The sequence below is a fragment of the Macaca fascicularis genome, chromosome 5 (assembly GCF_037993035.2).
Source record: "Macaca fascicularis isolate 582-1 chromosome 5, T2T-MFA8v1.1".
NCBI classification, from domain to species: domain Eukaryota; kingdom Metazoa; phylum Chordata; class Mammalia; order Primates; family Cercopithecidae; genus Macaca; species Macaca fascicularis.
The window spans coordinates 64,866,073-64,891,710 of NC_088379.1; the positions used below are offsets into that span (position 1 = coordinate 64,866,073).

General features: G+C 35.8%; 1 protein-coding gene and 1 pseudogene across 2 annotated transcripts in view; both read left to right on the top strand.

Annotated features, from left to right (window-relative positions):
- The first annotated feature begins 2,373 nt into the window (after positions 1 to 2,373).
- LOC102126139 (UDP-glucuronosyltransferase 2B33) overlaps positions 2,374 to 25,638 on the top strand; it is an 83,978-nt gene continuing 60,713 nt past the window's right edge. Inside the window, exons 1-6 of one of the 2 annotated variants that reach the window (XM_065545127.2) lie at positions 2,374 to 3,141; positions 4,430 to 4,578; positions 9,042 to 9,173; positions 9,435 to 9,522; positions 10,360 to 10,579; positions 14,717 to 15,133. In XM_065545127.2, coding sequence (XP_065401199.1) covers positions 2,421 to 3,141; positions 4,430 to 4,578; positions 9,042 to 9,173; positions 9,435 to 9,522; positions 10,360 to 10,579; positions 14,717 to 14,996 — 1,590 coding nt within the window. In that variant the 5' untranslated portion in view covers positions 2,374 to 2,420 and the 3' untranslated portion in view covers positions 14,997 to 15,133. Of the gene's footprint in view, positions 3,142 to 4,429; positions 4,579 to 9,041; positions 9,174 to 9,434; positions 9,523 to 10,359; positions 10,580 to 14,716; positions 15,134 to 25,638 lie in introns of those variants that run through there. The other variant, XM_065545128.2, reaches the window with a different exon arrangement.
- Positions 24,217 to 25,638, top strand: part of LOC135970840 (UDP-glucuronosyltransferase 2B4-like) — a 46,015-nt pseudogene continuing 44,593 nt past the window's right edge.

Genomic DNA, 25,638 nt, shown 5'->3' on the forward strand with positions numbered 1-25,638 from the left:
TTGGGCTTTGTGTGGAATGACAGAAAGTCTGTGTATGTTTGTGTTTTGTGGGAATTAGAAACTTTAAAAAAATCTTTTGTGAACAGGTGGGTTAATGTACATGATAGAGTGAGTCCATGTATGTGGCCAAGATGACTGACTGAAAGTAGATAATATGCATGGCTCTCACAAAGAGGAACAGAAGGGGTGAGTAAATAGAGCCCCATCAACTGCAATATATATTTTAGAGTTTATCTCATATTAAGTGTTTTCACTAATACAAGGCATACTTCTGAGATGTTGCAGATTTGGTTCTAGAATACTACAATAAAGCAAATATTGCCATGAAGTGAGTCACACAATTTGCTTTGGTTTAAAAGGCATATAAAAAGTTACGCTTACACAATGCTGTAGTGTATTCAGTCTGTGATAATATTAAGTCTACAAAGTACATGCCTTAATTAAATAACACTTAATTGGTAAAGAGTGCTATTTATCATCTGAATCTTCAGGGAGTGCAACTTTTGTTGATGGAGAGTCTTACATCAATATTGATGTTTGATAACTTATTATGGTGTTGGCTGCTAGTAGTTGGCATGGCTGTGGCAAATACTTAAAAATAAGGCAACAATGACATTTGCCACATACATTAACCCACTCTTTCACAAAAGATTTTTTTCAGCATGCAGTGCTGCCAGATAGCATTTTACCCATAGAGAATCTTCTTTCAGAACTGAAATTAATCCTCTCAAACTCTAATGCTGCTTTATAAAGTAAGTTTAAGTAATATTCCAAATTTTCTGTTGCCATTTAACAATGTTCATGACATCTTCACCAGGAGTAGATTCCATCTCAAGAAATAAGTTTCTTGCTCTTCCCTAAGAGTAACTCCTCACTTATTTGTTTTATCATGCGATTTCATCATTTCTGTTACATCATTAAGTTCCACTTCTAATTATAGTTATCTTTCTAGTTTTATTATATTTGCAGTTACTTATTCCATTGAAGTTTTGTTATAGGACCAACAAGTTCATATGCTTACTGTCCAGTAATAGTCCAATTACACTGAGATGTCAGGTTTGGCAGCAAAGAAGGAGTTTAATAATTGCAGGGCACAGAGCAAGGAGATGAGAAGACAATCTCAAATCCAGCTCCTCAAGGAGCTCTGGGCTGGAGGTTTTAAGGAGATCATACACGGTGATGGACTGGAAAATTTGGGTAATTAATTGGTCAGGGTAGTAGGAACAAAGATATCAGAACAAGAAACAACATTATTTGCTGAGTCAGTTCCTTGTGGGGTCCTCTAGATCAGCTGGCATCAGTGAAGTCCCTCAGATCAGCTGGCATCAGTGAGGTCCTTCAGACACGCTGAGTCAGCAGTTTTATCAGTGTGCTGGACCTGAAGGAATACCTCAGAAGGAAAGTTGATCATTTCATAATGTTTAAATTACTATCTATAGAAGAGTTAAGAAGAACTGTAATCTTGTAACAGGGTCTACATAATTCTAGGACAATAGCCAAATAACTATGAGGAAGTGAGTCAGAGAACAAGCTAACCTAATGATTAATGCTGAATATACTACAAACTTGATTTACTTTTCTCTTTTTCTCTCTTTATCTTTGATTACCTTAGCAAAGTTTATAAAGATAGTGTCATCTTCACACTCTCAATATCTTACATGATGGTTGCAAGAATCAACATGTATATGCTATATCATAAATGAACATTTAAAATATTACATTACTTAAAAGAAGCCACTCATGAAATACCACATATTGCATGATTACATGTATTAAAAATCGTCCAGAATAGGCAAATCTATAGAGATATAAATTCAATTAGCAATTTCCCAGGACAGGGGAAATGCAGAAACTAGAGGTGGAGAGGAAAAGGCTAAAGGCTATAGGGCTTATTTTGGGGAGATAAAAGGGCTCTCAAATTGATTGTTATGGTAGATGCATAATTCTGTGGCTATACTATGAAACATTAAATTTTACATAAAAATTGATGAATTGTATGATATTTAAATTATATGTCAACAAGGTGTACAAAATATGTGCACCATGTTTAGTCATTTTATCTTTAGTTTTGTGTCAAATGGACTGCAGAAACATGATCTTTCACTGCTACAATTCTGGACACTCTTCTAAAATATATTGCATATGACAGATGGTATGTCCATACAAGATCCTCGATATTAGCTGAAGGATAGCACTCAGAAACATAAAAGGGAAATTAATCACATCTGTGTAAACAGGTCATTTACCTTCATTTGTCTCCTTGCCATCCACATGCTTGGAATGTTGATTTAATGATATTGTATGTACTTTGAAGTATAAGGGTTACATTTTAACTTCTTGGCTAATTTATCATTGGATGTAACCATGAGAAATGACAGAAAGGAACAGCAACTGGAAAACAAGCATTGCATTGCACCAGGATGTCTGTGAAATGGACTTCAGTAATTCTGCTAATACAACTGAGCTTTTACTTTAGCTCTGGGAGTTGTGGAAAGGTGCTGGTGTGGGCAGCAGAATATAGCCATTGGATGAATATGAAGACAATCCTGGAAGAGCTTGTCCAGAGAGGTCATGAGGTGACTGTACTGGCATCTTCAGCTTTCATTCTTTTTGATCCCAACAACTCATCCGCTCTTAAAATTGAAGTTTATCCTACATCTTTAACTAAAACTGAGTTTGGAAATATAGTTATGCAACAGATTAAGAGATGGTCAGACCTTCCAAAAGATACATTTTGGTTGTATTTTTCACAAATACAAGAAATCATGTGGAAGTTTGGTGACATAATTAGAAATTTCTGTAAAGATGTAGTTTCAAATAAGAAATTAATGAAGAAACTACAAGAGTCAAGATTTGATGTCGTTTTAGCAGATCCTATTTTTCCCTGTAGTGAGCTGCTGGCTGAGCTATTTAACATACCACTTGTGTACAGTCTCCGCTTCACTCCTGGCTACGTTTTTGAAAAGCATTGTGGAGGATTTCTTTTCCCTCCCTCCTACGTACCTGTTGTTATGTCAGAATTAAGTGATCAAATGACTTTCATGGAGAGGGTAAAAAATATGATCTATGTGCTTTATTTTGACTTTTGTTTCCAATTGTATGACATGAAGAAGTGGGATCAGTTTTATAGTGAAGTTCTAGGTAAGTGTTTTTTTTCAATCTGTAAGTTATTTGTGTCTTTGAAACAGAGCTTATATAAAGCCATAAAGTGAGGGTAGTGGGGTTTTTGTAAGTGAATTTATAAATTTAAAATACAACATGATCTATCAATCTCACAAATATTATAGAAAAGCTCAAATTATAGGGTCAGTTAAAACCCTGGGGCCATCACTGACACAGAACACCCAAGGAAATCATAAACCTATGTATTAGTGCATCTAAGACTTTAAGCAATTACACATCTGGTTTACTATACATTGTTTTACATCTTAAATACAGTAAAACCCATCAAATAACATCTTACTGAATGCATAGATTTAGAATGAGTAGTTACACATTTTTCTACAACTATCTATATAACTGCAGAAATTACTTTTTCTTGTAAAGCTTGGTTTTCTTATTTAGAAATCAAAAGATGTTCCCATGTTACCAGAAGATTTCCTTCACAGTAGAGAGAGGGAATGTCTATATCTCAGATGCATAAATCATTAAAGGTAATTTGAAGTTTCTAGTGTTTCTATACTCTTTCATTAAAGAATTGGAAACCATTCATTTAAAGTCCAATCATCTTGTTGAAGTGTGAAGGTTGTTATATCTACATAGTTTTTTTCAAACTATGTCTCTTTATTAAAAAATATAAGACAGATTAAGGTTGAGTACAAATCTTTATTTCAATCATTTCTCAAAAATTTCTAGCTATAATTTACAAATATAATTACTTAAAGATAATATTATTAAGATCTTAACTTGAATCTAAAAGAGTACAAGGATTTCAACCATACTCACAACATAGTCCACAGTTCTCTTGAAGAACCAAAGATAAAAAATTAGCTTAATGAGTTGTGTACGCTAGTCAATTTTTAGAAAATTATTTTTATGTGTACAGTGGAATTAATTGACTATGGAGCTCAAAGAGTTGTTTAAATGTCCATATACTATGAATGAAGCTTTAAAAAGAAAAGAAATTGATGTTTAATTCTCTATGACTTATTTTAATCATTGTTTGTGATTGTGAGTATACTGATGTGACATTAGAGATGTAGCTTAACCTCACAATTCTCCTACTACTTTGCCTTTCTTATAAATATACTTGGACAAAATAAATAATACATAAAATAAAATTATGTCTATAGATGAATATATGTATATATTTTTCAAAGCACAGACACTTTGCCTATACTTTTGCTTACATTATTCTAATCCCTTTCAGAAAATAACCTAATGTAATTATCTTGTGTCATCCACCTTTTCTTTTTTTTATCCTTGTCAGGAAGACACACTACATTATCTGAGATAATGGGGAAAGCTGACATATGGCTTATTCGAAACTCCTGGAATTTTCAGTTTCCACATCCACTCTTACCAAATGTTGATTTTATTGGAGGACTCCTCTGCAAACCTGCCAAACCCCTACCTAAGGTAAACATACTGTCATTGGTTTTATTTTGTTGGCTTTGAATTTTCAGTAGAATTGATTCTACGGTCTTCATTCAGAGTGGTTGACTTACACTGGAGGAAAGATGGGAAGTGGGTGGGGTAAAGCAGATACCAATTAGAAAGTCATGTACATATTGATACCATCACACATATATGAGTTTTATGAGTACTACAAATAGAGGGGAATACTAAGGAGACTTCAAAAATAGAGTTGGTTAAATTAAAGTCTTCATTATTTAACACCTAAGAAGGTATTGATCATTCATTCAAATAATATTTACAAAGGTATTATCATGAAACACAGGTGAGTACAGAATTTTCAGAGAAAAAAAAAAAGGACACAGTTTCTGTCCCCACATACCTTACATTCTACTTCAAAAGATAGAATATGTGCAAGTTATAAAAATTATATAAAAACTATTATCTCAAGGAAAAACCCAATGTCAAGAAAGCATCAGTGGAGATAATATCTCCTATTATAGGAGATAATATCCTGGAGTCACTGATTACTAAGATGAGAGCTGAACAATATGCAAGAATAAGTAAAAGAATGACGGGGAGAGACAGGTAAAAGAAGGAAAGCAGGTAAAGTGGTCAGGACAGTTCTCAAGTCCTCAGGTTTAGTTTGCAGGAAGAGACTAAGAATCAGATGATGCTGAGAGGCAAATTAGAGCCAGATACATATTGGGAGATGAAATATTTATTAAGCACATTGAAAGACTATGAAAAAGAGTTAAGACAAAAAGATATATGAAAAGATTCTCTTCTTTAAGAAGAGCTTTCAAGATATTCAATAATTAAATTGCAGGAGGGTCAGAATAAAGAGCCAACCATGCAGGAAATTTTGCATGGATTCAGGTAGCAGATGATGGAAAAGTAGACAGAATGTTGACAGAAATAATGATGCCTACATTTACAAAAATAGTGGCAACTTCCTGTTGTGTGGAAAAAATATTAACATAGACAAAACACTTGAAATGTCTCTGGCCTGTAGTTAGTTACACATAAATATTATTAATTTTTCAATTATTGTTATTTTGTTATTATTGCTAGTACTACTAATTACTTAACATGTACAAGTCACTTGAGATATCATTCTTCATTTAATAGAGCACACTTTTCAGTACATCAGAATTATATCCTCTTGCAAAGTCATACTTGACAGACACCTGTGTCATGCACGTCCCTGTGAAGAGACCACCAAACAGTCTTTGTGTGAGCAACATGGCTGTTTATTTTACCTGGGTGCAGGCGGGCTGAGTCCGAAAAGAGAGTCAGCAAAGGGAGATAAGGGTGGGGCTGTTTTATAGGATTTCTGTAAATAAAGGAAAATTACAGTCAAAGGGGGGGTGTTCTCTGGGAGGCAGGAGTAGGGGTCACAAGGTGCTCAGTGAGGGAGATTTTTGAGCTAGGATGAGCCAGGAAAAAGTAATTTCACAGGATAATATCATCGCTTAAGGCAAGGATTGGTCATTTTCACTTCTTTTGTGGGGTCCCTGACTTCCCACAACAATGAGTTAGTTGAAATTCTAAAATTCTCCCATAGGTAATGAGGATCTTCACCAGTATTGCAGCTTAAAACACTTACTCAATAAAATAAATGTGTTCCTGTAATATTTGCAGACAAACTCAGTTTCACTTGATCTTACTAAAGCATTTAAATCATTCTTCATTGAGACCCCAGGGGTTTACATATTACAGCATAAACATACCCTATGAAAGTAAATGATTTTTGCCATATGACAAGCAACTGATTAAAACTTCTTGTGTCAACTTGTCTTAACATCATAGCTGCCTGACAGAGAAGCACAGAGATAATGAACAATGCATGTATAATAAAGACCAAATAATTTATACCACTTGTATCTGAATAGTGCCCTTAGTTTCAATACCAAAATAATTCTGTCAGCATATAAGATAATATTCTTTATGAAAGAACACAATAAATCATATATTTTAAATTAATATCACACTTTTAAGACATATGTACAAAGTAAGCATTCTTTATCACATTAATAAGTAATCTCTTAAAATAAAATTTTTGTCCACATAAAGCTGAGTTTGTATTCCATTGTTAAAATTCAATATCTATGATGAATGCAAATTGCATGGGCTTTATATGATAACTTTCTCAAGAGACAAAAGCTGGGGTAAGACTAATGAAAAATCTATGCCACCTTACCCTACTCTTGAAAGATTTCCCCATTCATAATAAGGGAAACCGATAGTGTCAATAGGAAGGGGAAGAGAGTAGGACTTGCAGAAAGACAAGAAAAAGGATGACTAGTAATACAGTAGTGATAATTACTACTATTAGCTATTGTTATTAACTTGCTGAAAGATTTGAATGCAAGTCAATGGTTGTGAAACCAATTCCTTGTTTATTATGTAAAATAATTGTTAACCCAATCAGGTTGCTTTCATTTCCATTAAATAATAGATTCTCAGATAATTTCTATATAAGAGAATAAGATACTTGACAAAATGTATCAGGTGTTTTAAAAATGAACATTGCCATGAGTTTTATAATATATTCATGTGAAATCATACAGACAAAAAAATTAATCAAGGTGTACCTATTCAACATTATGGAAAATATACATAAAATTAACATTGGAAGTAGTCCAACATCTTAAATGAAGGAATGATTAAAAACTTATCCTATGTGCATACAATAGCATTACAATAATTTTATCAATGAAATATTCAATTACACTGTCAGCTGTAATACAAATAAAGGGAGTTAGAAAATGATAAAGGTAACAAGATGATAAGTTTTTGCAGGAGGAAAATATATACTGAGTAACATTAACATTTTCTAAGTAAGTGTCACATGTGTACATTGAGCTATAAAAATAGGACAACAGCCATGATGAAAAAATATATTTTACATAAATAATATCACAACATAAAAATTTTAGAAAAATTTTATTTAAAAAATTTTTTCATGTTTTTTTAAAATTCTTGACATTAATCTTATATTATTTTTATTACATTATCACAGAAGAAGAAACAACCAGTCCATATCAGTGATGAATCTGTAAACAGAGGTTAGGTTCCTTCAACACTGCATGGATAAACAGGGCTCTTGGCATCAAGCTAGTGAGGTGAAACACTGAACACCAGTTACAGTAAATATGACTACAGTCAACTGTAATCACACACAATACCTAGATGCCCCAAGTATAACCTGGAATAGCAGTACAATGACTCTTACCTTAAGATTAAAAATCATATTTTAAAAAACGCTCTGTAATATGTGGTCTGCACAGTTAACATTTGGACTTTTTTCCTTTGTTTTGTTAAGAACCATTAGGAAAAGTTTTACCACAATGATTAAATCTGGAAGTTTTTAAGTTTAAATATTGACTTACATTGGAGAACGCAAGTCAGAATAGTTCTCAATCGATTGCAGCCAAGCACATCTTCATGAGGAGTGTGATGTGGTGTGAGTGAGCTACTCAAAAGAGAGACAAGATCTCCCCTGCAGAAAAGCCTGGTGGCCTCTTCTATTCTGATGCAAGTGCTGTCTCTGAGACACAACAAAGTGATGATGAGAGTTCCTCACATGCAATTATAAATAGCAGATCAAGTTAACAGTGTGATTTCAGGTCAATAGGTGCTCTACCTAAACAATAACCTGAAAATATGATCATTCAACTATGTAACTGTATAGTGCACAGTTCTGTATTATAAGTAAGACTCCTGGACTAACTCACAGAAATTTCAAATTACAATACCAAACTCCAGAATGTCAGTGGTCCTTAACCATCAGCTTTTCTTTCTTTCTTTCTTTCTTTCTTTCTTTCTTTCTTTCTTTCTTTCTTTCTTTCTTTATTTATTTATTTTAGTTTTTCAAAAACTACCGGAAAACTCTGACAAACTTTAAGTGAAGTATAAAGCACTGTAGAGAAACATATATGTAGATATAAAATTATCCCAACAGTGAGTAGCTTATCCTCAGAGCTCATAGTGAGGGAATTAAACACTAATGGCTTCCTACTAAAAGAATCCTACAGAAAACCTGCCTGAAATTAACATAAGTGATTTAGTAGAACAACAATGTAGAATTAAAGCTGAGTGGTGCCATTTTCCAAGAACGTATATTAGTAATTTTAGTATTATAAGAGAAGAGTTTGTGTGTAATATTTTTAACATTATCTCCCTGACTACAGTGTAATAGCTCCATTTCTTTTATCCCTTGTACACATGCACACAAATACATACACATACACACATAGTTACACAAATATCCTAACAGCGTCCACCTATCTCACATTAAATATCTAATTGCAAAACCCTGAGTGATTGAGTCAGAAAATATTATTTACTCCAATAATTCCTTAAAATACCTGATTTTCTCTCTTTAGTAACTTGTACCAATTCTTTCAGTAGTGCCTGCTTTGCTGTTATTCTTTTGTGATGAAACAAATTCTTTTTCACAGGAAATGGAAGAGTTTGTACAGAGCTCTGGAGAAAATGGTGTTGTGGTGTTTACTCTGGGGTCAATGGTCACTAACATGAAAGAAGAAAGGGCCAACGTAATTGCATCAGCCCTTGCCCAGATTCCACAAAAGGTAAGATGAAGTGCCTTATTGGTGTGGAAAACTACTGAAAGAGGCTGCTAAAGTTTGTAAGTAATCCAATTATAGAAAATTCTGACAAATGTGAAGTTGACCAAAATTAAATGTGAGTATTCTAGTTACATCAGTTTGAGTAGTTCTGATTTACTAACATCCCTTGATCTCATTCCTACTCTTTTTCTCTTTTTAAAGTTTGAACATTCTATAAGTTTTGAATTCCACTCATGGAATAAGATATTTTCTTTACTGTAACAGGTTCTGTGGAGATTTGATGGGAATAAACCAAATACCTTAGGTGTCAATACTCGGCTCTATAAGTGGATACCCCAGAATGACCTTCTAGGTAAGACTCGGGTGAACAAATACTGGATATATTAGTAACAGCACATTAGAGTGTTAATAGTTAATCATGAAACAAGCTTTTTCAATGTTTGTTAAGGAAAAACTAAATGTAACTTGTTTATATTTATTTACCAGTCCAAAGGGAAAAAGAATATGCTCTAATTATTGGCATTTTATGATATACACTCACATTCTTTATGGTCAGAATCAGCAAGAATCTTTATTTCTGGTATTAATATATCTCACAGAACTTTTCAATAACTTCCTGAGCTGTCTCTCTGTGTCCTATTTCTACAACTTTACACCTGTTGTTTCCTCTCTTGCAGGGTTATTTCAAATGCCACCAAAAATAATAGCTCTTCTATCATCAATGACTCTGCATTTTCTGAAGGATTAAATTGCTAATCTTAATCATAAAGTGATGACAGGTCATGATGAAGGGTGACCTGTCCTTCCTCAATCCTAGCACCACCATCAACCCACTACCTGCTGCCTTGCACACCCCACATATCACACTCTGTGACTGCACTTAAAACAGCAGTTCACATCATGCCCATCTCTTTGCTGTCTTCTTTATTGCACATTTTAAAAATCTAGATCGCACTTTTTCATTAGTCCAACTGGAACTCTTGTATTGTTTTGCAGTCTGAAGTCACACACACCATGCAGCCTTCACTTGCATACCCAGCACAAGTACGTTTTTCTCCTCTGAAGTCTGAAAAGCAATAGCAAATTAGTTCAATGTGTTATCCAGAAAACACTGTCACTTTCAGAGCCTTTCATTGTGCATCTCATTTTATTCCTATGAATAATTTTGCTAAAATTCATGCAATCCTAGGTCATCCAAAAACCAGAGCTTTTATAACTCACGGTGGAGCCAATGGCATCTACGAGGCAATCTACCATGGGGTCCCTATGGTGGGCATTCCACTGTTTGCCGATCAACCTGATAACATTGCTCACATGAAGGCCAGAGGAGCAGCTGTTCAGTTGGACTTCGACACAATGTCGAGTACAGACTTGGCGAATGCACTGAAGACAGTAATTAATGATCCTTTGTGAGTAGAATAATATTTTTCAGTAGGTGGTATTTATAGATAGCTTCTCTTGTCAATAGTGAGTGTGAGTGTCATCCTTTTTATAAGAGAGTAATTCTGAAAGAATTTAAATGATATAACCAATCTGAAATCTGTTTTTCTTTTGTATCAGTTATTTATATATTGTATTTGAAAACCATACATCTAATGAATAGCCAGTTAGTGAAACAATTTTCTACACAAAAATACTTTTAAAATGATATAGATAATATAAAAAATTCATTTCTTAAAATTTCGATATAATGAATCCTTAGTAGAAAGGAAGAATAAATGAAATAATATAATAAATATTTTAATTCGATAACTTAAATGCCTCAGAACATTTTCCTGCTGAAAAATTAACTTTTATTATTACCATTACTGTAATGGACTTAAAAATGAGATTTAATTTTGATACCATAAAATCTTTCTGTTTATGGTATAAAATCCAAATATATTTGCTAAGTCTACAGAGCCATGAAGCCATCACTGTCACATAATTTTAGAACATTTTTGTCAGCACAAAAGAAACTGCAATGACACAGAAGTCATTTCCTATGACCGCTTAGCCCTAGTCTAACCCTAATTTATTTTCTTTCTCTAAAGATTGTTCTCTCTAGGTATTTCATATAAATGGAATTATACAGTTTATGGTCCTGTGTAAATGACATTTCACTAGCTTAATTTTTTGTTGTTTTTTATGGTGTTAGTTTTATTCATGTTGTTGTGCATTTTAATACTTCATTTCTTATTACAGCAGTTTAATATTTTTTGTAAGGATATGTCATATTTTAGTTGTTAGCTTATCAGTTCATTGGCCTTTGGATTGTTTCCAATTGTGGTTACTAGGAATATTGCTACACAAGTTTTTGAGTAAACCTGTTTTCCTTCCTTTTGGGTTGATACTACAAGTGGAATTGCTGGCTCGTGTAGGAACTGTATGTTTATGAAGAACTGCTAAACTGTCTTCCAAAGTACTTGTTTCATTCATCACTACCACCAGCAGTAAAACATGGATACAATTCCTCCATACATTTGCCAAATGAATTATTATCTGTCTTTTTGTTACAGCCTTCTTAGTGGGTATAAAATGATCTCTCATCTTGGTCTCAGACTGCATTTTCATTATGGCTTAAGACTTTGAGAATCCTTATATGTGTTTACTGATCCTTCGTATATCTTCTTTGAAAACATGTCTACTACAATCCTTGGAACATTTTTAAACTTTGCTATTTGTCTTCTTATTAAGTTTTAAGAACTATTTATATATTATGGGTCATGTCAGATATATATTTTTTAAAAATTTTGTCCCATTCTGGGTGCACTAAATTTTCCTTTTGGATGATGGTCTTTGAAGCACAAAAAAAAATAATTTTAAGTGAAATTTTTAATAATTGATTTTTTCACACCCAAAGATATCAATGTGCAAAATTCCTTGCGGAGTCCAGCTATCATTAATTCAGCATTTTTAACTACTATCAATAATGCTATCAAATAAGAAGTGTATCATCTAAAGGAATACTTTAAAATTACTTTATCACAAAAAACGAAGGTTAATGAATGATAAAAACACCTTTAAGGAAAATAGAAAATAATTGAAAAGAAACACAAACCAACTTGGACAAATAGAAAAGAAATATATAAAGCAAATTGGTAGATTTAAATGTGATTATGCAAATACTGTCACTCAATCTAAACAGACTGAAAAAAAGAGCAAATAATGGGTAAAGACATAAAACATTTGAAGAACACAAATAACAAATGGAATCTTATAATGTAGAATGATACACACAAATGCACATATGTACATATACAATATACATATATGTATTATCTATATCAACTCGAAGATACAACTTCTTAGAGCATGTCAAATAGTTATTTGAAGTGATATGTGGTGGGTAATAACTCAAGACTTAGTAAATATAATAAGCTTCAATGTCATAGAAACTCTATGATGCAGTCATAGTGGAAGTAAGGGAGGTTATAAAAACTATAACATATCTTTAAATTTTAGAGATCAAAAAAATACACTTCAAAGAAGGTAAAAGTCAAGAAGTGTATCACAATTACACATCCAATTTTATCTCAGCAAATCTACAATATACCCAAGAGATATGTATAAATATATAAATATAACACCATCTAGAAGAATGTTTATGACAGAATTATCAATAGTGTCTAAAAATTGTTAGCAACACAAATACATATTAATCTTAATATGAAGAAAAAATCTGTGCTTTATCAATCAACAAAATACTATACAGCAAAGGAATTATCCAACAACTGCTACTTTAATAAAAGACAGTAATGAGTACATATTATACAATTCAATTACATAAACAAGCAAAACTAATGCATGCTATTTGAAGTCAGGCTAATACATAAGTGGAGGTCAAAAGTAGTGATTAAATGGTTCAGAAAAAGAGTGTGATTCTAGGCAGGTTGTGATATCCTATACCACAATCTGAGCAGTAGGTAAATAGATATCTTCACTTCAAAATAATGTTCAAGATGATCTTATGTTTTTGAACTATTCACTTAGTGTGCATATATTTATCTTTTGTATTTACTATTTAAATGTTTATTTTATGATATAGAATGCATTTTAAACTTCTAGGAATCAAATAGCAAAATAAGCACAGAAAATAGAGAAAATCCTAGAGTTTCCATCATATTGTGGTCAATAAAAGCCTCTCTTAGAAATAATCTTAGAAGGAAGCCATAAAAAGGCAGAGAACCATACCTTGGGTTGTAGCAAGAGAGAATACTCCAAAAGCAGGAGAGAGGGACAAAATGTGTAAGGTACTAAGACAAGAACACCTTTGGGAACTTAAAGAAAAAAAGAAGGCCAATCTAGAAGACAGTGTGTAGGGGAAAAGTGTTAGGAAAAGAGCTTGCCAGTGTCTAACAATGTAGGGTTCTGTAGACCAAATAACAGAGTTGGATTTTATTCTTTAAGTAATGAGAAGCCAGGCAAAAGTCTTAATCTGGGGAGTGCTATAAACTGACTTTAATTGCACAAAATCATTCTGGCTATAGGGTGGGAAACAGTAGGAGACAAAAGAGTAATGTAGAATCATAGTGACTAGCTATGAGGCGTGTCACTCACCATGACACAATTACTTTTTAGGAACTTAGAGATGATAATTCTCTTATTACATTTTCACGATCTTTCTTACAGCACTTAAAATGGTTCATGATGTTGAGCACGTTCTCCTTATGTCTGCTTGAGAACTAACAGTGTAATTGAATTGTTCATAATAGAAAGGATAAATGCTTAAGAAATGAATATCCTATTTTTCATGATGTGACTGTTTCACATTGTATCGAAACAACTCATATACCCCATAAATATATGTACTTAATATGTACCCACAAAAACTTAAACAATTTAAAAAAATTAAAATTCCTTATGTTTTCTCTGCTTCAAAAAAATTAACTTTCTCACCTAACATCCAATTTCTAATTTAAAAAACATTTGTCAATGAGAAAAGTTCAATTTAAAAGTCAAACTTTCTATGATGACTCAAATAAAAGTACACAAATTCTATGTGAATTATTTGACATTTACTTTGAATTATTTGGCACTTTAAAAGCCTTTCATAAACTTGATACGCACAGGCAAATTAACTTACTTTCAGTGTTAGTAAGGGAGGAGATCACTCCTCATATTATCTTAATCCCAATTTCTGCCTCCAAAGAAAAAAGAAGTAAATACTAAAAGGCAGAAATGAAATCCACAAGCAGATAACCTGGTGCCACTCTCTGGGATGGGTAGTTAAAGATCGACCCCTGACCTAACTGGTAATATTATCTATAGATTCGAGCATTTTATGGAAAAGCGTTATAAAAATCCCTGTCCTGTTCTGTTCCATTCTGATTGCTGCTCCATGCAGCCCCCAGTCATGTCCTCACTGCTTGCTCAATCGATCACGACCCTCTCACGTGAGCCCTTAAAACGGACAGGAATTGCTCACTCAGGGATCTCAGCTCTTGGGACAGGAGTCTTACTGATGCTCCCAGCTGAATAAAACCCTTCCTTCTTTAACTTGGTGTCTGAGGAGTTTTGTCTATGTCTCTTCCTGCTACATTGGTATCTTTATTTTTATCCTTCAGATATAAAGAGAATGTTATGAAATTATCAAGAATTCAACGTGATCAGCCAGTGAAGCCCCTGGATCGAGCAGTCTTCTGGATTGAATTTGTCATGCGCCACAAAGGAGCTAAACACCTTCGGCCTGCAGCCCATGACCTCACCTGGTTCCAGTACCACTCTTTGGATGTGATTGGGTTCCTGCTGGCCTGCGTGGCAACTGTGATATTTATCATCATGAAATGTTGTCTGTTTTGTTTCTGGAAGTTTTCTAGAAAAGGAAAGAAGGGAAAAAGTGATTAGTTGTATCTGAGATTTGAAGCTGGAAAACCTGATAGATGAGACTACTTCAGTTTATTCCAGGAAGAAAGGTTATGATGCAAGATTTCTTTCTTCCTGTGACCAAAAAAATAAAAAGAAAAATAAAAAACTTTTCAAAATTTACTTTGTCATATAAAAATTTGTTTTTCAGAGATTTCCCACCCAGTTAATGGTTAGAAATATTTTGTGGAAATGAAGAAAACACTCGGGAAAACACAAAATAATGTAAATCCATATGAAATTGTATTGAAATTTATTGAACTTATATTGAAATTTGTTGTTCTAATTCATAGTTTACACAAAAAATATATCCTCAGCCTAACTGTATTTCACACATTCTACATAAACACAAGAACATGAAGAAGTCCACAGACAGTATCAGTGCTATTTTCACATACTCAGAATAATTTGGCTTCATTTCAAAAAGCATTGTATTGTTTTATCTGCTACTAAGGAAACCATTACATAGTGAAATTGTATAGAAAATCTCTCTTTCTTTTGATATTTTAAGATGAGTAGTACTGCCAGCAATGGAACAAGCTGGATGGAGAATGACTTTGATGAGTTGAGAGAAGAAGGCTTCAGTAGATCAAAATTCTCAGAGCTAAAGGAGGAACTACATAACCAGCGCAAAGAAAGTAAAAATCTTGAAAAAAGAATGGATGAATGGATAACTAGAATAATCAATGCAGAGAAGACTTTAAAAGAACTGATAAAGATGAAAGCCATAACACGAGAACTACATGATAAATGCATAAGCTTCAGTAACCGACTCGTTCAACTGGAAGAAATAGTATCAGCGATTGAAGATCAAATGAATCAAAAGAAGTGAGAAGATAAGCGTAGAGAAAAAAAGAGTAAAAAGAAATGAACAAAGCCTCCAAGAAATATGGGCTTTTGTGAAAAGACCAAATCTTCATCTGATTGGTGTGCCTGAAAGTGACAGGGAAAATGGAACCAACTTGTAAAACACTCTGCAGGGTATCATCCGGGAGAACTTCCCCAACCTAGTAAGGCAGACCAACATTCAAATCCAGGAAATACAGAGAATGCCACAAAAATACTCCTTGAGAAGAGCAACTCCAAGACACATAATTGTCAGATTCACCAAAGTTGAAATGAAGGAAAAAATGTTAAAGGCAGCCAGAGAGAAAGGTCAAGGTACACACAAAAGAAAGCCCATCAGACTAACAGCAAATCACTAGGCAGAAACTCTACAAGCCAGAAGAGAGTGGGGGCCACTATTCAACATTCTCAAAGAAAAGAATTTTCAACACAGATTTTCATATCCAGACAAACTAAATTTCATCAGTGAAGGAGAAATAAAATCCTTTAGAGACAAGCAAATGCTTAGAGATTTTGTCACCACCAGGCCTGCCCTACAAGAAATCCTGAAGGAAGCACCAAACATGGAAAGAAAGAACAGGTAACAGCCATTGCAAAAACATGTCAAAATGTAAAGTCCATCGATGCTAGGAAGAAACTGCATCAACTAACGAGCAAAATAACCAGCTAATATCATAATGACAGGCTCAAGTTCACACATAACAATATTAACCTTAAGTGTAAATGGACTAAATGGTCCAATTAAAAGACACAGACTGGCAAATTGGATAAAGACTCAAGACCCATCAGTTGGCTGTATTCAAGAGACCCATCTCACATGCAGAGACACACATAGGCTCAAAATAAAGGGATGGAGGAAGATCTATCAAGTAAATGGAAAACAAAAAAAAGGCAGGGGTTGTAATCTTAGTCTCTGATAAAACAGACTTTAAACCGTCAAAGATCAAAAGAGACAAGGCCATTACATAATGGTAAAGGGATCAATTCAGCACGAAGAACTAACTATCCTAAATATATATGCACCCAATACAGGAGCACCCAGATTCATAAAGCAAGTCCTTAGAGATTAACAAAGAAACTTAGACTCCCATACAATAATAATGGGAGACTTTAACACCCCACCGTCAACATTAGACAGATCATCAGACAGAAACTTAACAAGGATATCCAGGAATTGAACTCAACTCTGCACCAAGCAGACATAATAGACATCTACAGAAATCTCCACCCCAAATCAACAGAATATACATTCTTCTCAGCACCATATCACATTTATTCAAAAACTGACCACATAGTTGGAATTAAAGCACTCCTCAGCAAATGTGAAAGAACAGAAATTATAACACACTGTCTCTCAGACGACAGTACAATCAAACTAGAACTCAGGACTAAGAAACTCAATCAAAACCACTCAACTACATGGAAACTGAACAACCTGCTCCTGAATGACTACTGGGTACAAAACAAAATGAAGGCTGAAATAAAGATGTTCTTTGAAACCAATGAGAATAAAGATACAACATATCAGAATCTCTGGGACACTTTTAAAGCAGTGCGTAGAGGGAAATTTATAGTGCTAATTGCCCACAAGAGAAAGCAGGAAAGATCAAAAATTGACACCCTAACATCACAATTAAAAGAACCAGAGAAGCAAAAGTAAACACATTCAAAAGCTAGCAGAAGGCAAGAAATAACTAAGATCAGAGCAGATCTGAAGGAGATAGATACACAAAAAACCCTCCAAAAAATCAATGAATCCAGGAGCTGGTTTTTTGAAAAGTCAACAAAATTGATAGACCAGTAGTAAGACTAATAAACAAGAAAAGAGAGAAGAATCAAATAGACACAATAAAAAATGATAAAGGAGATATCACCACCGACCCCACAGAAATACAAACTACCATCAGAGAATACTATAAACAACTCTACACAAATAAACTGGCAAACCTAGAAGAAATGGATAATTTCATGGACACTTACACTCTCCCAAGACTAAACCAGGAAGAAGTTGAATCCCTGAATAAACCAATAGTAGGCTCTGAAATGGAGGCAATAATTAATAGCCTACCAACCAAAAAAAGTCCAGGACCAGACAGGTTCACAGTCGAATTCTACCAGAGGTACAAGGAGGAGTTGGTACCATTCCTTCTGAAACTATTCTAATCAATAGAAAAAGAGGGAATCCTCCGTAACTCATTTTATGAAGCCAACATCATCCTGATAGCAAAGGCTGACAGAGATACAACAAAAAAAGAGAATTTTAGACCAATATCCCTGATGAACATCATTGTAAAAATCCTCAATAAAATACTGGCAAACTGAATCCAGTAGCACATCAAAAAGTTTATCCACCATGATCAAGAGGGCTTCATCCCTGGGATGCAAGGCTGGTTCAACATACGCAAATCAATAAATGTAATCCAGCATGCAAACAGAACCAAAGACAAAAACACATGATTATCTCAATAGATGCAGAAAAGGCCTTTGAAAATTCAACAGCCCTTCATGCTAAAAACTCTCAATAAATTCGGTATTGATGGAACGCATCTCAAAATAATAAGAGCTACGTATGACAAACCAAAACAGCCCATATCGTATTTAATAGGCAAAAGCTGGAAGCATTCCCTTTCAACATTGGTGCAAGACAAGGGTGCCCTCTCTCACCACTCCTATTCAACATAGTATTGGAAGTTCTGGCTAGGACAATCAGGCAAAAAAAAGAAATAAAGGGTATTCAGTTAGGAAAAGAAGAAGTCAAATTGTCCCTGTTTGCAGATGACATGATTGTACATTTAGAACACTCTATTGTCTCAGCCCAAAATCTCTTTAAGCTGATAAGCAACTTCAGCAAAGTCTCAGGATACAAAATCAGTGTGCAAAAATCACAAGCATTTTTATACACCAGTAACAGACAAACAGAGAGCCAAATCATGAATGAACTCCCATTCACAATAGCTTCAAAGAGAGTAAAATACCTAGGAATCCAAATTACAAGGGATGTCAAGGACCTCTTCAAGGATAAACTACAAATCACTGCTCAGTGAAATAAAAGAGGACACAAACTAATAGAAGAACATACCATGCTCATGGATAGGAAGCATCAATATTGTGAAAATGGCCATGCTGCCCAAGGTAATTTGTAGATTCAATGTCATTCCCATTAAGCTATCAATGAGTTTCTTCACAGAATTGGAAAAAATTGCTTTAAAGTTCATATGGAACCAATAAAAGACCCCGTATTTCCAACACAATCCTAAGGCAAATGAAGAAAGCTGGAGGCAACATACTACCTGACTTCAAACTACACTACAAGCCTACAGTAACCAAAAGAGCATGGTAAAACAGAGATATGGATCAATGGAACAGAACAGAGCCCTCAGAAATAATACCACACATCTGCAGCCATCTGATCTTTGACAAACCTGACAAAAACAAGAAATGGTGAAAGGATCCCCTATTTAATAAATGGTGCTGGGAAAATTGGCTAGCCATAAGTAGAAAGCTGAAACTGGATCCTTTCCTTACTCCTTATATGAAAATTAATGCAATTTGGATTAGAGACTTAAATGTTAGACCTAAAAAGATAAAAACCCTAGAAGGAAACCTAGCTAATGCCATTCAAGACATAGACATGGGCAAGGACTTCATGTCTAAAAACAAAAGCAACAGCAACAAAGTCAAAATTGACAAATGGGATCTAATTAAACTAAACAGCTTCTTCACAGCAAAAGAAACTACCATCAGAGTGAACAGGCAACCTACAGAATGGGAGAAAATTTTTGCAATCTACTCATCTGACAAAGGGCTAATGTCCAGAACCTACAAAAAACTCAAACAAATTTACAAGAACAAAACAAACAACCCCATCAAAAAGTGGGCAAAGGATATAAACAGACACTTCTCAAAAGAAGACATTCATTCAGCCAACAGACACATGAGAAAATGCTCATCATCACTAGCCATCAGAAAAATGCAAATCAAAACCACAGTGAGATACCATCTCACAACAGTTAGAATGGCAATCATTAAAAAATCAGGAAACAACAGGTGCTGGAGAGGATGTGGAGAAATAGGAACATTTTTACACTGTTGTTGGGACTGTAAACTAGTTCAACCATTGTGGAAAACAGTGTGGTTATTCCTCAAGGATCTAGAACTAGAAATACCATTTGACCCAGCCATCCCATTACTGTGGATATACCCTAAGGATTATAAGTCATACTGCTATAAAGACACATGCACACATATGTTTATTGTGGCACTATTTACAATAGCAAAGACTTGGAATCAACCCAAATGTCCATCAGTGACAGACTGGATTAAGCAAATATATCACATATACACCATGGAATACTATGCAGCCATAAAGAAGGATGAGTTCGTGTCCTTTGTAGGGTAATGGATGCAGCTGGAAACCATCATTCTCAGAAAACTATGGCAAGAATAGAAAACCAAATACCACATGTTCTCACTCATAGGTGGGAATTAAACAATGAGATCACTTGGACACAGGAAGGGGAACATCACACACCAGGTCCTATTGAGGGGAGAGGGGGGAGGAATAGCATTAGGAGATATACCTAATGTAAATGATGAGTTAATGGGTGCAGCACATCAACGTGGCCCATGTATACATATGTAACAAACCTGCATGTAGTGCACATGTACCCTAGAACTTAAAGTATAAAAAAAATTAAAATTTTTTTTAAAAATAGAATGTTGAATATTGGCCACAAATCTCTCCTGGCTTCTGGGATTTGGGCTGAGAAGTCCATTGTTAGTCTGATGAGCTTCCCATTGTATGTAATTTGGTCTTTCTCTCTAGCTGTCTTGAACATTTCTTTTTATTTTGACTTTAGAGAATATGATAATTGTTTGTCTTGGGGATGACCTTCTCATGGATTATCTCACTGGGGTTTTCTGCATTTCTAAACTTGAATGTTGGCCTCTCTAGCTAGATTGGAAAAGTTCTCATGGATGATATCATGAAGCATGCTTTCCAAGTTGATTTCATTGTCATCTTTTTCAGATCCACCAATTACTCATCGACTGATTCTTTTCACATAATTCCATATTTCTTGAGGTTTTGTTCATTCATTTTTATTTTTTCTCTATTGTTGCCCACCTGTCTTATTTCAGAAAGCCTGTCTTAAAGATGTGATAGTCGTTTTTCACTTGTTTTATTTTGCTATTAATACTTGTCATTGCATTATAAAAGTCTTGTGGTGTTGTTTTCAACTCTATCAGGTAGGTTACATTTTCTCTTTACAGGCTATTTTGTTAACTTCTGCAATGCTTTATTATTATTTTTAGCTTCCTTGCATTGGGTTACCTTATACTCCTTTAGCTCAGCAAACTTTGTTTATATCCCTATTTTGAATTTTACTTCTGTCATTTCAGTCATCTTAGCCTCAGCCCAGTTCCAAACCCTTGCTGGAGAGGTGATGCTGTAATTTGGATGAAAGAATACACTCTGTTTTTTTCAGTTTTCACTGTTCTTGCACTGATTCTTTCTTATTTTTGTGGGCTTATCTGCCTTCAGTTTTTGAGGTTGCTGGCCTTTTTTTCTTTTCTTTTTTTTTTATTTTGTGGTATTTGATTGCCTTTAGGGTTTGTTTGTGATATAAGGTGGATTCAGCCAACTGGCTTTGTTTGTAGAGGGAGCAGTCTTCTGTTCCCAGTTCCTGGACTGTATGCTTTAACTCTGGTGGACTTGTATTGAGCCCCAGCTTTGTTCTCTTGCTTTTCAAGGCTTTAAGCCTACTGCACTGGACTGATCAAGGTGCGGCAACTGTAGCAGAGTGCTAGCAAGTGCAGGAGTGTCTGCCTCTTTCTGAGTGTTCACCAAAGTGGCAGAAGCAAAGCAGTTGTAAGGGAAGTGGAAGGCCCCTGCTGCAGACTGCGTTATGTCACACTGCAGGTGGTGTTTGTTTAGAGTGGGGTGGTTGCCAGCACAAGTCTGGGTGCCTTCTCTTTGCCCTGCTAGCAGAATTGATCACTCAAGGTATGGGAGGATCCTGTCCTCTGTGCAACATCAGCAAAAAGGTGGGCACTGGCCAGACAGGGATTTCTGGTTCTGTGCCCATCAAGGCTCTGTCTGCAATGCTGCAAAGACTGTCAGGGTGATTTGAGTGAATGTGGTCGGGCGGGGGGCGGGGGCCTGGAGGGATGCACTGCACTCATGTGTGCTGCTGGGTCAGGTAAAGAAAAATCCACCCATGCAGACATGCATTCAGCAAAGTGATGTGAGGAGTTTCTGTAGGCTCAGGGGAAGCTGCAGTATGGGAGGGAACATGCAGACTGGTGCACAGTGGTAGGGGCTGCCTCAGTGGAACTCTCTATCAGTCAGGCCTGTTCCTCTGTTGCAGAAACTATGGTGTGGGACCTCAGGACACCCAAGACTACCCTGTAAGTAGGCGTGGCAAGGCTGGGGTCCCAGGAGAGGGTAGAAGATCAAACAGTGCTCAAATCAGACCAGCCTCATCTGATGTGCCGGATCACCGTGCAGGGATCGGGTCTGACTCTTACCCAAGGGCTAGGGTCCCTTATTCATCAAAGTTGAACTTAGAGAGATGGTCACACTTTGCTACAGATTCTCCTGCACCCACCCCTCTGGACTCTACATCAGTTGGCTTGCTGCTTTGCTACTTTGTTTGCTCCTGTGACTTCATCTCAGAGAAATAAAAGTCAGCAGCTGCTCAGTGTCTTTGCTCCTTTGTTGGTCCAAGAGAGGCAAAGGAAATTCCATTGCAGAGGCAGTGGTGAAGAGACTTTCTGTTGCCCTAGGGGCTCTCTCCAAGGAGTTGCAAGTTGCTACTAGACAGATTGGGCAGGTGTTGACTAGAGACCAGGCCTGGAAGATCTGCCTGATGAGGACATACAGGAGCAGGCAACCACATTACACTCTGGTCATTTTTCTGTAGGGCTGCTGTGGTACGCTAGGGGCCCACTCCAGTCACTAGTCACCTCAGATTTTCTAGTACCTGGAGGTATCACCAGTGAAGGCAGAGAAACAGGAAAGATGGAAGCCTGCCCTTTTCTCTTGTAGCTCCATCCCAGGGAGATATGGATCTGTTTCTGGCACAAATGCTCCTCTAAGAGGTGGCTGGAGACCCCAGTTGGGAGATCAGACTCCTAGTCAGAAGGAATGGTATTGCGGACCTGCTTAAGTTAGTCTAGCCACATTTTCATAAAGCAGCTGTGCTGCCCTGGGGTATACTTCAGCCCCTGTTGCCTTGGACACTCCAAAGCTAGAAGGCTGGAATGGCTAAGTTGCCCAAACAGCAAAGATGTCAGCCTGCCCTGTCCCCTGGGATCTCTTTACCAGGGATGCCTGGAAACCCTGTCAGCTGGTGAATGCCAGTGGTGGTAGCCAAAAATCCCTGTTGGGAGGCCCCACCCAGTAATGAGAATGAGGGTCAGGAACTCAATTAAAAAAGCAGTCCGGCTCCATTTTTATATGGTTGTTGTGTTCTTTAGTGTAACATCCATCCCAGTCAGCTTGGGCTCTTCCAAGCTTACAGACTGGAATTGATAAGTCAATCAAACAGCAAAGATGCCGGCCCATACCTCTTTCTGGGAGCTCTGCCACAGGGAGTTTTCAAATCTCTATAGACCCAAGAACACTGATGGGAGTGGCTGGAGTCCCCTGTCCGGAAGTGCCACCCAGTGAGAAGGAACAAAATCTGATAGCTGCTTAAAGAAGCAGTCTGGCAATGTTTTTGTAGAGCAGACGTGCAGCAACTGGTGGATTCCTTCCACCACCAGTACATTTGGACTCTCCAAAGCTTGAAGGACAGAACAGCTAAGTTTTCCAAACAGCAACAATGGCAGCCCGCTCTGCACATCACGCCTCAGCTGAAGGTGCTGTATATAAATTATATGTAAGCAAAGTATATAAAAATCATTTGAACCGTGTTTCATTATTTTATCTTTAGTTCTGTGTCAAAAAAAATGCAGAAACATGAACCTCTCATGGTTACGTTTCTGGAAACTCCTCTAAAACAAATTACATAAGACAAGTGATGTGTCCATACAATAACATTGATATTAGATCAAGAATAGCACTTACAAACATAAAAAGAACATTAAACACACTTGGGTAAACAGGTCATCTACCTTCATTAATTTCTTGCCACATACAGGCTCAGACTGTTAATCGAATGATAATATATTTACTTTGAAGTGTAAAAGTTACATTTGAACTTCGTGATTGATTTATCCATGGATATAACCATAAGAAATGACAGAAAGAAACAGAAAATGGGAAAAAGTGATTTATCCATGGATATAACCATAAGAAATGACAGAAAGAAACAGCAAATGGGAAAAAGCATTGCGTTGCACCAGGACGTGTATGAAATGGACTCCAGTTTTTTGTTGCTGATACAGCTGACCTGTTACATTAGCTCTGGGAGTTGTGGAAAGGTACTGGTGTAGCTCACAGATTTCAGTCATTGGATGAATATAGAGACAATCCTGGATGAGCTTGTCCAGAGGGGCCATGAGGTGACTGTATTGGCATCTTCAGCTTCCATTTTTTTTTTTATCCCAACAGCCCATCTACTCTTAAACTTGAAGTTTATCCTGCATCTTTAACTAAAACTGACGTTGAGGATATCATCATGGTCAGACCTTCCAAAAGACACATTTTGGTCATATTTTTCACAAGTACAAGAAATCATCTGTACATTTAATGACATAATTAGAAGTTCTGTAAGGATGGAGTTTCAAATAAGAAACTTATGAAGAATCTACAAGAGTCAAAATTTGATGCTGTTCCTGCAGATGCGATTGTTCCCTGTGGGGAGCTGCTGGCTGAGCTATTTAACATACCCTTTGTGTACAGTCTCCCCTTCTCTGCTGGTTACACACTTGAAAAGCATAGTGGAAGATTTCTATTTCCACCTTCCTACATACTTGTTGTTATGTCAGAATTAAGAGACCAAATGATTTTCATGGAGATGGTAAAAAGATATGATCTATGTGGTTTATTTTCCATTTTGGTTCCAAATATTTAATATGAAGAAGTGGGATCAGTTTTCCAGTGAAGTTCTAGGTAAGTAAATTTTTCAATTGGTAACATGGAGATTAACTTTCTTGTGTCTTTGAAGCTGAGCATATATAAAGCAATAAAGTCAGGATACTTGGTTTTTTAAATTCCTTTTTGTTTTTGTTTGTTTGTTTGTTTGCTTGCTTTTGGTGGAGTCTTTCTCTGTCTTCCAGGTTGGAGTGCAGTGATCCAATCTCAGTTCACTGCTAGGATTACAGGAATGTGTCAGCACACTTGCCTAATTTTTTGTATTTTTAGTAGGTAGGGGGTTTCATCATGTTGGGCAGGCTGGTCTCAAACTCCTGACCTCAAGTGATATGCCTGCCTCGGCCTTCCAAAGTGCTGGGATTACAGGCATGAGCCACCACACGAGGCTGGTAGTGGAGTTTTTGTAAGTGAATTTATGAAATGAAAACACAAGATGATCTATCAATTGTACAAATATTATAGCAAAGTTTAAATTATAAGGTCAGTTAAAACCTTGTGGCCATTGCTCACACAGAACATTCTAGGAAGTCATAAACCTGTAAATTAGTGCACCTAATATTTCTTTAAACAATCACACATCTGTTCTACTATTATTTTTTTTTCATTTTAAAAAAAGTCAGACCCATCCACAAGCATCTTACTGAATGCATACATGTAGATTGAGTAGTTACTCAGTTTTCTACAACTATCTATGCAGCATTGCAGAAATTATTTTTCTTTGCATACCTCAGTTTCCTT